Here is an 11,994-nt window from a genome sequence, read left to right as displayed (position 1 = left end):
TTTGCATCCAAATTAGAATTCGTCTCCAAAAAGTTTTAGATACATTTTATGTAATTGTCTTACCGTCCATTGATATTGCTCTGTTTTAAGTTTGATTTTGCCACTTAGTATTACGGTTTAGTGTATTCCTCTTCACTTGTAAGTGAAAAGTTTATGTTCAATTTTCGCCAAAGATGAATTTGAACACATTATTACTAGTTTATTGTGAGACTAAACTTACCCTTCATCTTTAAATCAGATAATATCGTTTATTAAAAAAAAGTTTAATTTTGAGTGTGATACTAATTTAATATGACTTACTCAAAATTCTCAACCTTTTAGTGTAAATTACATTGTTGTATAAATAAAAAAATTTCAAATTAGCAAAAATAAAAAAATAATATATAAAAGAAAGAAAAATAATTTTATGTTTTTTATTTATTTATAAATATCCAAGTGTAGGAATTTTTTTGGGAGAAGGATGCTTGCCGGATCCTTTTCCTAAGGATCTTAGGGATCTTGTGATCTCACTCGTTTATAGTACATCGTGTGGTCAGAAATAATTTTAAATTTTAAATTTTAAAATTAAATATGAATAACACATAAAGAAAACTAATCGCATGATATACGATGAACGAATAAGATCATACGATCCATATCCATTTTTTTGTGCCTCTTTTTTTCTCTTACTGCGCACAGAAGCCAAAAACAAAAAACAAATAGGAACCCAACAACTCAAAAACATGAACACGCCGAGAAATCTCGGCCTATTAGTAGAGAGAGGAAGAGACAACTCACTTTTTCTTTCTCTCTCTCTCTCCCTTTACTTTCAAAAGCCACCCGCAAACATTCAACACCGCCTCATCACCCTGTTGTGACTCTCTCCTTTCCTCTTCCTAATTGTGCGTTTCTCTCCCCTTTCTCTCTCTCGTACGTTTTTTCAATTTCTTCTGGTTTTTCTTACCATTGTGGTCAATTGTTTTGCTTTTTCTGTTGAATTCATGCACCCCTGCCTTAATTTGTAAGCTTTTCGTGCTCATTGGCATGTCTTTGCATCTTCTTGTACTTTTGTATTTTCTGTGTGTCAATGCTTTTGTTTGTCGTTTTGCTTTTTCAGCTTTCAGGTACTTTTGTCTGCAACAATAAATCTGTGATCATCATACAAAAAACCCAGTTTCTTAATTGATTTTAGAGAAAACCCAATTTCTTATTTGAATTTTTACACAAAATTTGAAGTGGTTTTGCCGGTGGATCTCGAAGCTTCGAGCTTTCACGGGTTTTGGTTTGTTTTCCCCATATATGTTTCAGATTCCTGACAATGGCTTTCCCTCTGCAAAATGGTCCTTCAAAGTTCGTCTCTTTCTTTGGCAGACATGCTCTGACAGCCATGTGTTTGCCTTGGATTGCGGAATGTTACTTGGGGTTGTTTATTTTTTGAATTTTTTTTCGAGTTCCTTCTTCTGGGAATGTTTGGATCTTGTGATTCTAAATCCAACCCTTTTTCTGTTTTGGAATTTGGAGTTTGCCGGTGAAATTTCCAGGGTTTCTAAAAAAATTTCCTCCTTTGGGATTTTAACCTTTTCAATTTGATTGCTTTATTTGTAGAGGGCCCAGTTATAACCACCGCTTTTGAATTTCAGTAATTGTGGGATGTGATTTTTTTTAATTTTCTGGCTGATTGTGTTTGGCTTTCACTGCAGTGCATTACACCAAAAGAATATTCAGGGATAGGTCATACTTGATTGAGGCATAAAATTTGATTCCTATTTATAAGCATTGAAGACATTCTCCCAATGCTTAATTTTGGCAGGGCCAGAAGTCAGTCAAGAACTAACAGATCCATGTCTTTAGGAGGTGAGTTTTCGATTGCGTTCAATATGTTTATCTTTTCTTTCTGTGAATTTGTTATGTTCATCCGGCGTTATGGGTAGCGATGATTTGAAGGAGGTGGAGGTGAAATTAGAGTCTGCTCAGTATGTTCTGAAATTTGTTTATAACCAAGGTTTAATGAATTGTTTCAATTCGGATATTTTGTGCTGGGAGTTATCTGGAAGTTTTATGCTTGTGTCTTGGACCCTGTTGTGCTTGTAGGCATGGAGTACCCAGATCCCAAGAGGAAGAACAGCTTTGTTGGAAAAATTCTTTTGGCTGCTACTCTTACAGCATTATGTATTATTATGCTGAAACAATCCCCATCTTTTAATACCACAAGCTCGGTAATCCCTTAATCCCTGCGTATTTTCTTTGGTTGAATTGAACGTATACTTCAGTGTGTGCTTATTGTATTAGAGTGACTATCTGGATGCAAAAGCCAACTTTTTGCTCTTTTGTAAAAGGTGGCCCTGCTGGATGTTATATATGGCGAGGCGACTTTCAAACAGAATTACTTATAAAACTTCGCTCTTTTGTCCAGATATCAGTGATGGACAGAAGCGAATAGTTGTTGTTTGTGCTATGTTTTTAGTTAACCCTAATGAGCCACCATGGCCTGAATGGCTAGGTGGTCACCACTGACCACTGAGGAGCCTCCATGGGTGCCTCAAAAATAGGCATACACCTGTGTCCTGAGGGAGGGGGGGCCAGGGTGAGGGAATTCAGGATACCAGAGAGAATAGGAGGCTAAGGGGTCCTAATCGCCTTGTCCTAGGAAATCATGTCAGGGATTACAGTATGATGTTGATTTGGTTATCGTCATTGGAGAAAATCATTATAGATCATATCATCTTGCTTCTGGCGGGGTTAATCAGATCTGGTCCAGTCCTTTTTCTTGTTGTATATTGTTGATACCTGCTTGGGTCAATTATTTCCCATCTGCAATCTCCTTAATGTTTGACAGAGTGGTAGACTTATTTTTTGGCGTATTGTGATTATCGTTGATACAAAGATATGAAAACTTGGGTACGAGATTTTTGTGCTGTTGCATTGGAACATTTTGCGAGTTCTATTTTCTTTTTTGTGTGGCAGAAGTAAAATGTTCTAGTTTGTATTCATGTCTTCCATAAAATTGCAGAAGTTCTATGTAAAGACCTATTCTTACCGTGTACTATTTATATTGGTCCAGTTCTCCCTTCATGAAGCAGGGGTAACTCATGTCCTAGTAACTGGAGGTGCTGGATATATTGGTTCACATGCTGCATTACGACTCCTAAGGGATCAATATCGTGTAACTATTGTGGTAGGTCTCTGTTGGATGAAGTCAAGGTCTTCTCTATTACTTAACTTGATAATTACTCTAGACCAAGAAAATTTTCTTTCTTTCACAGGATAACCTCTCACGGGGAAACCTAGGTGCCGTCAAGGTTCTCCAAGAGTTATTTCCTGAACCTGGGAGGCTTCAGTTTATTTATGCTGACTTGGGGGATCCAAAATCCGTATCCTTGTGATGTACTTTACGAGTATTGTTCAAATATTTTGTGCAAATAAAAAGCGCTAAGTTTCAATGTAGCCTTAACTGAATATTCCAGGTAAACAAAATATTTTCAGAGAATGCATTTGATGCTGTGATGCATTTTGCAGCTGTTGCATATGTTGGGGAAAGCACACTTGATCCACTTAAGTAAGTACCATCCATGAGCCAGATTAGGACCATTTACTACCACCGGAAATATGCTTGTCTTGCTTGTGTGCCTTTTTCTTTACCAGAACTTTCTTTGTTAAAAAATTTTCCCTTAATGATGCTATGTGGATACACATGAATTTCAGCTCAGTATTATGAACATAGAGCTGATGTTGGATGTTGACATGGCAGTTTATATACCTCGCTTAAACAGTTGTCTTCCTTAATATAAAGGCTAAAGAAAAGGCCTGGGAAGACTTTGATATAACATGTACGAATAATCTTACTAATGAAAATTTTGAATTTTTGCACAGGTATTACCACAACATTACGTCAAATACCTTAGTGGTATTGGAGGCAATGGCTGCACATGGTGTGAAGACTTTGATATATTCCAGTACATGTGCAACATATGGTGAACCTGAGAAGATGCCTATTACTGAAGAAACTCCACAGGTGGGTTGTTGTTTTGTTTCGAATGAATAAACTTGTTTAGCCGTTGACTTTGAGAGGTTTGTTGTTTTGTTTCGAATGAATAAACTTGTTTAGTCGTTGACTTTGAGGTTTTGGAAATAAATTCAGCTACCAATTAATCCATATGGAAAAGCAAAGAAGATGGCAGAAGATATCATCTTGGATTTTCATAAGAATTCGGACATGGCAGTCATGATCCTGAGGTTCGTGTCCTAACAAAAATTTTCAAATCTTTTGATGTTTTTTTTTTTAACCGTTGTTGACATAATCCTGTGAGTAACCTTGCTGCGTGATTACTTTGTCAGAAATGGGTTTCAGTTATGTTAATTTGCCAGTAAAACATGAATCACATGTCAATATTGTTTTGTCGTCTTTTAACTTTTCATAGCTTAGGTTTTGCTTTTCTTCTAAACACATGTGGGGTTTGGACTTGGAACCTTAGCACAATACGTGGCTTTGGCTTAGGTGGCAATGGATGTTGGGGTTTGGATGTCTAAAAATTTAAAACCTTCATTCGATTTTCCAAGTCGCCTCTCTGCGCAAAGCTTGTTTTACCTTTTTCACTAATAGGCCAGTATCTTTATTAGTAATGGGTTCATTATCTCATTTTCTGTATAATAGTTAACAAGGCCATGTGATACTTTCTGTAAGGTCCTTTGTTGTCCAACTGAATATACGTACTATCATCTTGTGTGACCTGCATATTGTCTGTGTTATAACTTATGTCTACACTTGTATTATGCTGCAAGTCATTGGCCACAAAGGATGTCAACCAAATAAGGCATCCACAAACAATTTACTTTAGCAGATGAATGAATAAATTGTCCTGATTGTCTCACAACTTAATTTATTTTTCGTAACCTTCTAGATACTTCAATGTCATTGGGTCGGATCCAGAGGGCAGATTGGGTGAAGCTCCCAGACCTGAACTTCGTGAACATGGACGAATATCAGGTGCTTGTTTTGATGCAGCTCGTGGTATCATTCCTGGGCTAAAGGTAAGTCGTTGCATAATTAACTGATGTATCCGTGGTAAAGATCAAGTTATAGGTTTGGCTATTAAGGTTATGATTATTGTTTCGTATTTATTATGGACACAGTGCATGAATTATTTGAAAATCTTCATACCAATTCTCACCTGCCATAAAGAGTAAAAAGAAAACAGATTGGGTTTTGATCTGTATATTTTGACGATTTCAGTTAGCTTTCTCATATCAGCTGTTTCCACTGTTCTTTTGAGGGGTTGGAATTTTAGTAACGGAAGTGCTTTGCAGGTTCGAGGTACCGATTACAAAACATCTGATGGAACTTGCATAAGAGATTATATAGATGTCACTGATCTGGTTGATGCTCACGTTAAAGCTCTTGAGCATGCACAGCCCCGTAAAGTGGGAATCTACAATGTTGGAACTGGAAAAGGTAGGATAAATGAAATTTATACGACTCTAATTCCATTTCTTATTGTGCAAAAGATTTTGTAGTGAATAGCAGAATTTTCTCTTACGCTATATATACGGCTGTCTATTACCAGGTAGTTCAGTTAAGGAGTTCGTGGAGGCGTGTAAGAAGGCAACCGGGGTGGACCTAAAAGTTGATTTCCTTCCCCGCAGGCCTGGTGACTACGCTGAAGTCTTCAGTGATCCATCTAAGATCCTACGTGAACTCAACTGGAGCGCTCAACACACCAACCTTCAAGAGAGTCTGCAGGTTGCGTGGAGATGGCAAAAAGCACATCGCGATGGGTACGGAACCAACCCGTTGGTGTTGTCTTCTTGAACGGAAACCCTTTGGCGGCGTCTTCTTGAAATGGTCACGGCATTGCATAGCCTGAAGATCGAGACAGTATCTGTTGCAGTGCCGAATCAAGCCACACTTCTTTAGCTCATTTAGATGAGGGAATTCAGAATCCCCATTAACCAAAATGAGAAGAAAAAGAGAGTAGAGGTTTGGAATCAATATTAATTTTGTTGTCAAATTATATATGTTTATATTCTTTAGTAGTCGTAGCAGGCCATCATCCGGTGGCCGGAAAAAGGAGCAGCAGCCCATGTGTTACAAACTTACAGTCGATGTATCCGAATGATGACATAGTTCAATAACGATGCCCAGGAGCGGTACAGCCTTTTATCATCATATCTTCGTGCCTCTCTTCTCCGTTGGTATCCAACACTAGTGCTCTTTTCATTTTGTATTTCCGGTTAAGTCGGCAGGAATCGAACCTTTGACCTATCTTAATCCGAACAAGTTTTTTCCACCTTTTGCACCGCTAGGGCACATGTCAAGCATTAGTTACAAGCCATGTAAACAAGGAAGTTTTAACGAAATACTCATGGTACTGTTTATTTTTAACGAAAATGATATTTTACTTAAAAAATTCACTCCTTGTACTATTCACTTACAACACCTTTTTGTCATTTTGATTAAAACTTAAAGTTTTCAAACTATTTTTATTAGTTTTTCTTATAAACAATAGCTAATCCTAACTGGATTTGCAAACATTCCCAAAAAGACCATTTTCTTCTAGCTTTCCTATTTTTGCTAGGACTTGGCTGATGTTATTTAAGCCTTGGCTTTGTACTAGTTTCCGGTCGATCTTCCTCTCCTTGAGCCGGAAAACCTTGTGAGTGCTTTCCGAGTGCCTTATCTCCTGCGTTGGGACATCTTACCGATCGCGTTTCTTGCTACGCAAGCTACGTCTATTTTCCCTCCATTCACTTTCGTTCTGTTCTTCTAGGAACAATGTCGGATCACTTCCTGCTGCTAGCGATGCTTCTCTTCGTACGTTTTATGTTAAAGACTGGGATACGGTGGAAAATTTTGGTTCCGGATTGTGGTGAGAAATGTTTATGGGATGTTTCCGAATACGTTAAAATGCTCAAGCCGATACCCCAATCCCGCATAAGAGCGTCCCTAATCAAGTAGCTCTACAAAACCTGAGTACGGATGCTATCATCCTTACAGTATCTTTCACAAAATGATGCCACTATGTATTTTGGTTTCACTCAACGTGAGAGTTGCCATAAACAGCCCGGATGTATGTCCGTGGTACAACGATTGATGGGGAAAAAAAAAGTATTGTTAACATTTTTATTGTCAAACTATTCTTTCATTGAATGCTAACAAAAAGGTGACTAATGTATAAAACATAACTCTCTAGGAAAAAAAGGAAGCAAGTGCAATTAATCACAAACTTGGACTCCATATCGTTGAAAAATCAAGCAATCAAACCCAAAGATTTGATCTGCCTCCAAAATACATCTTTTCAATTAAATTTATATATTCTCGGTTTACAAATCAAAAGATGAGACGCCGTAAAAGGTGTAAGGAGTATACAATAGCACTAATCGGCTCGTGTACAAACCACTTCTGAGGTTTCAACCAGCTGCTTGAAGAGCAGCTAGGTTAAAGCTCTGTTCTGCCTCCAAGGCCCGTTTGACGAGCAAGTGATCTGGGTGACCAATTTTCAACTGGCTGAAAAAGAGTGAAAATCCCAAACATTGAGCATTATATTTTACAACAGCACGTGATATGCGGCACATATAATTTTATAATTCCAGCGTTCTTATGAAATCACGAAATAACAAAATTTATGAATGCGTAAAAGACATTTTGCATTATAACGGCTGTATGAAGCAGCCTTTGTGATTTACCTGAGGAAACGAGAAGATGGTTTTCCAAGGTGAAGACAGCATACAACAAGGTTGGCTAGAGTTTCTGGATCCTTTGCGTCCTGTGACAGACATCAAATGACACTTGTATCACTCTCAGAAGTCTTAAAAAATATGCGTAATCCAATGTCACTCCTATTACAAAAATACGCAACTTTAGAGTAAACAGGAAAGTAGATGAATAAGGATGTAATCATGTAATTTTGGTATACAGTCAGATTTGAGTTGAGTATGCATAAGGATGTAACCATGTAATTTTGTTTAGTAAGACTTCGACTTTGTGAAATTTTTCTAATTGACTGGATACAAACTGTAGACACCTTAAAAGCTCTAAAAAAGCCACCAATATATCACTTAGATACTTGCCTTTTGCAGTGCTTCAAGAAGTAGTGTTTCAGCTTCATCAAAGTTTCCCATATGCATACAGCAAACAGCCTTTCCATTGAGGATCAAACTCGTAACCTGAGACTTCTCAGATAAATCTTGGTAGATGAGATATGCCTCCTGTATTTTGGAACCACCCTGATTTTGAAGAATGTGAAATTACAAACGTGGACTATGACATCTAGTCTTGAAGGGGAACTGAAAGGAAAACAAATATTTAATTACCACTGCCAGACTTAACCATGCCATTGCAAGTTGAGTTAGTGTGTGGTCCTCGTCGACCTGTTGCATGAGCCGCAGCTGTCTCTCAGCATAATCTGACCTATGCATTTTCAGGAATATCTGGATATTCAATGCATTCCTGCAAAAGCATAAGCAGGCAGGTATCAGGCTTGAGACGAAATCATCAGCATGATATTTCTACTTTCTCCTTCAACAGTTTAACAAAATGCAATTACATGGTAATGCATTAACAAGTAAAGGCACAACTTATCATTAGCCTCGGTATAAGTTACACCAACGATCTAATTTCTAAGGTGAAAAGGACACTACCCAACAGAGGGCGAGATGTAGATTGCATAAATCATCTAGAATTTACAAGCATGCAAAGGGAATTGGTTTCTGAAGTTCACAACTCACATATTAGGGTGGGTTTTCAAATTATTTAACAGACCCTGTAATTAGCTTCCTTACTTAATCTAATCAGACTAGCTAGCAAAAAGCTGATGAGCCTCAATATAATCATTAATCAATCAAGCTAAAGGAACAAAAATGTCAAGTGTTTCGGGTTATGTCTCATTCGAAAGATAATGACAATGCGAGCAAATCTAACAGCAAAGACTTCAAATTTGATTACAGCGTTTAATCAAAACATGATCTTTTAAGTAAATATCAGAATAGTGGTCAGGCAAAGTTGAAAGTTTGACGTACAGTTCCATAGTGCCTCCGGCGTTGGTGTATTTGAGAGCTTCATTGTAGTCCTGCTCATGCATGAAGACCGTCCCAGCAATCAGCCTCAGAGTAGGGTTGTTTCCGACGGCCGGATCCGCCAACAACTCCTTCAAATTCGCGATCGCCGATTCCTGCACAATTTTAAACTTTTCAACTCATCGCACATGCAATCAAATTCAATCCGATTCGATTCAACAATTTCTGATCTCGGGATCGAAATGCAAAAATCGAAGACGGCACCTTGAAATCGGGGCCGGAGAGGTAGAGGGCGAGGAGCTTGACGGCCTGGAGAGGAGTGGCGGCGGAGGCGTCGATCTCGTTGATGACGAGCTGGTAGCTGCTGAGGGCGATGTAAGAGCGGAAGACGAGGCAGTCGCGCTCGACGGCTTCGTCGGGGGAGAGGTTGGGAATGTCGCTGTTGTTAATGGAGGCCTGGTAGGCTCCCAAGTAGAAGTTGTTGCGGAGGTTGAAGAGGTGGTCCGGTCCTGCTGCCACTGCTGCCATTGTTGAGAGATTTCGATTTGGTTTTTCGCAGTTGCAGATCTGAGACAAAAACGAAGAGGACGAACGCTAGAGGGGCCGGTCCATCGTATCATATATAAATATTAGTAAAAGAAATGATATTTTTTAGCGTCGTTTCTTCGTTTGTATTAAGTTAACGTTTATGTTTCGGGTGCATTAAAAAATTTCTAAAATTGAAAGTCTCAATTTTATAAAGGAAACTATTATTAGCACTACAAAAATCTCATCCTACATTCCTAACTTATGTAATTTTCTTACTAATTATAGAAAATTCTGAATGCAAAATGAGATTTTTAGAGTGTCAATACCTTATAAATGAATTATAATCAAATATTTAACTCGTTATTTACGAGACTTGAAAACATTGTTATACCTTTTGTGAAAGTTTAGTAAGATTACCAATTATGATTTACCCTATAACTTCACAACTCATTCTGTCATCAATTTTAAAGTCAATTTCGGATGGATGCAATGATTCGCCTGTGAATTCGGTAAATTAAATGATTTTGTGGTTGTGTAATGTAACGCTCCCACTCAAAAGTTTCTCGTTTCAATACATGTATGTAAATGTTAAATACTTTGAGTTCACAGTACAGTACGCAGCTCGCTTATTAGGTTAAAACTTTATCATTCTCCTTAAGAATTAGGGAACTTTAACGAAAAGCACCCGGTACTGTTCACTTTAACGAAAAACCACATTTTTACACTAAAAAGTCAATCCTGGTACTATTTACTTTACCCTTTATTTTGTCCTTATCATTAAAACTCAAAGTTTTCAAACAATTTTCATTAGTTTTCCTTAAGAACTATGCCATATTATGTTGACATAGCAAAATCATTCAATCCAAATACATGATTTCATGGCACACAGAATTAAAAGGGTGAAGTAAATTCAACAACACTGTACACTGAGAGAAAACACACATCCAAAGCAATACATTTTGATACATTAAAAGGGATTAGTATCAATGCAGCTCTAATTTCTTTTGAGTAGTTTGATGATGGACAACGCTGTGATAACCAACAAGAGAATGAGCCCGATGTAGGAGGCGATGATGGCACCACCTGCATGGTCGCAGAACTTCTCGAACTTGTCACAGATTTTGTTCCACATTGCGTGCGAATTTCCCTTCTTCCCTAGCTGTGCCATGAAGGTTGCTGCACCATCGCCTGAAGATAATAGGGCCACAATCATCTGCATAATGCATACACAATCGATGATACAATTTAGTCGACGTTGTTAACTCTGTGTTCGATTCTTCCCCTCCCCAAATATCGCTTGTATATAAAATAAAAAACAACGGTCTGCTTACCACGTCTAAAATGGCCACCATTACAAGCTGAAGGCCCTTGTCCTTGAACGTATGGTCTCCAAAAAAATGCACAGCCATCATGAACAAGTTATGAAAGCTGGCAATTCCATTAGCTATGACAAAGTACCTGCATCGTTCATCAATCGCGAAAATCGCCCTTCGTTCTCTAATTTCTGTTTGCATAGTAGGGAGAAAGAAAAAAGAGAGAGTGCTGTGAGGCTTACACATTTGCAGGAGTGTGTTGAAACTTGGCTGTGAGAGTGACGCTTAACGGAGTAGTCCCAACAGTGGCAACCACAATGGACTTGGTTTCTTTGTTCATTGCCATCACAACGGTTGCAGAAACCGTGGCCAAAAACGCAACCACCCTCAGTACGACAATAGTCGAGTCCGTCAGCTTTCTCACCGCCACTAATTCCGTCCCGTCCTCGAGTTTCTGCGCATTTTCTAGAGCCATGGTTGATTGAGATAGACAGACAGATAGATACACAAGTGAGTAAGTTGTTGCTTCTTATAGTGATGGAACCAGCCGTTGAGTAAGTGAAGCATCTATGATTAGTCTCAACAATCCACGAACTTTTGGGCTTGTTGGGTGCAGGTAGTTTGGAAAAAACTTTTTAACCCCACACGCATCATGGTTTAATCTGCCTATGTCATCCAGAATTTTAGATAAATTGGGCCAACAAATGCATAACTACCTTAGTTTAAACTTTCTTCTTGGCGTCCTTGCACAAACACATCAGCAATTTCGACATTCTTCTCTACATCATTAGCTTTTCGCTTCATGAATGCAAGAAAATTTTTGATAGCGTCTTTGCTAAACACGGGCGTTCAAATTATTCCGATTCTTGACTATTCATACGATTACTAACACATACAGAAATAAATTATGTGACTTTCGCATTACACTCCGTAATTTTACAATTCATGACTTTCTCTTATTCCAAATACGTAAACATGTTGTGAGCATTCCCAAACTCTAGTCAAAAGAGTAAAAGAGAGCATATTTAGAATAAGGAAGAATTGACGTTTTTTTATTTGTCAAATGATAGATTTGTAAAATTAGATGTTAAATCGGTTAGCTGATGGGGTTCGAATCCATGCCTTAACGCAAGGGCATCATTCTTCTCCACCACTGTGATAAGAG

The 11,994-nt window shown here is 38.2% G+C and overlaps 3 protein-coding genes across 9 annotated transcripts; 1 reads left to right on the top strand and 2 right to left on the bottom strand.

Annotated features, from left to right (window-relative positions):
- Positions 1-753: 753 nt before the first annotated feature.
- On the top strand, positions 754-6,142 carry LOC126587954 (UDP-arabinose 4-epimerase 1). 7 transcript variants are annotated; one of them, XM_050253072.1, is made up of 11 exons: positions 754-909; positions 1,680-1,833; positions 2,071-2,195; positions 3,041-3,154; positions 3,243-3,350; positions 3,444-3,535; positions 3,850-3,991; positions 4,118-4,212; positions 4,878-5,007; positions 5,284-5,428; positions 5,541-6,142. In XM_050253072.1, the coding sequence occupies exons 2-11, from the start codon at positions 1,773-1,775 to the stop codon at positions 5,783-5,785; spliced, it is 1,257 nt and encodes a 418-aa protein (XP_050109029.1). In that variant the 5' UTR covers positions 754-909; positions 1,680-1,772; the 3' UTR covers positions 5,786-6,142. The 7 variants fall into 7 exon arrangements, with proteins under 7 accessions (XP_050109029.1, XP_050109032.1, XP_050109031.1 ...); XM_050253075.1 differs by having other exon boundaries at positions 758-881; positions 1,790-1,833; XM_050253074.1 differs by having other exon boundaries at positions 758-909; positions 1,790-1,833.
- A 1,046-nt stretch (positions 6,143-7,188) lies between these two features.
- On the bottom strand, positions 7,189-9,617 carry LOC126587961 (coatomer subunit epsilon-1-like). Its single transcript, XM_050253079.1, has 6 exons — positions 9,253-9,617; positions 8,992-9,143; positions 8,287-8,422; positions 8,044-8,199; positions 7,660-7,739; positions 7,189-7,480 (listed from the first exon to the last, which is right to left on the bottom strand). Exons 1-6 carry the CDS (start codon positions 9,514-9,516, stop codon positions 7,384-7,386), a joined length of 885 nt encoding a protein of 294 aa, XP_050109036.1. The 5' UTR covers positions 9,517-9,617; the 3' UTR covers positions 7,189-7,383.
- A 689-nt stretch (positions 9,618-10,306) lies between these two features.
- Positions 10,307-11,343, bottom strand: LOC126587969 (CASP-like protein 1B1). Its single transcript, XM_050253087.1, has 3 exons — positions 11,072-11,343; positions 10,848-10,974; positions 10,307-10,729 (listed from the first exon to the last, which is right to left on the bottom strand). The coding sequence occupies exons 1-3, from the start codon at positions 11,302-11,304 to the stop codon at positions 10,511-10,513; spliced, it is 579 nt and encodes a 192-aa protein (XP_050109044.1). The 5' UTR covers positions 11,305-11,343; the 3' UTR covers positions 10,307-10,510.
- Between the last annotated feature and the right edge of the window lie 651 nt (positions 11,344-11,994).

This window comes from Malus sylvestris, chromosome 10, assembly GCF_916048215.2.
Source record: "Malus sylvestris chromosome 10, drMalSylv7.2, whole genome shotgun sequence".
NCBI classification, from domain to species: domain Eukaryota; kingdom Viridiplantae; phylum Streptophyta; class Magnoliopsida; order Rosales; family Rosaceae; genus Malus; species Malus sylvestris.
This window is presented reverse-complemented; position numbering and strand designations above follow the sequence as displayed.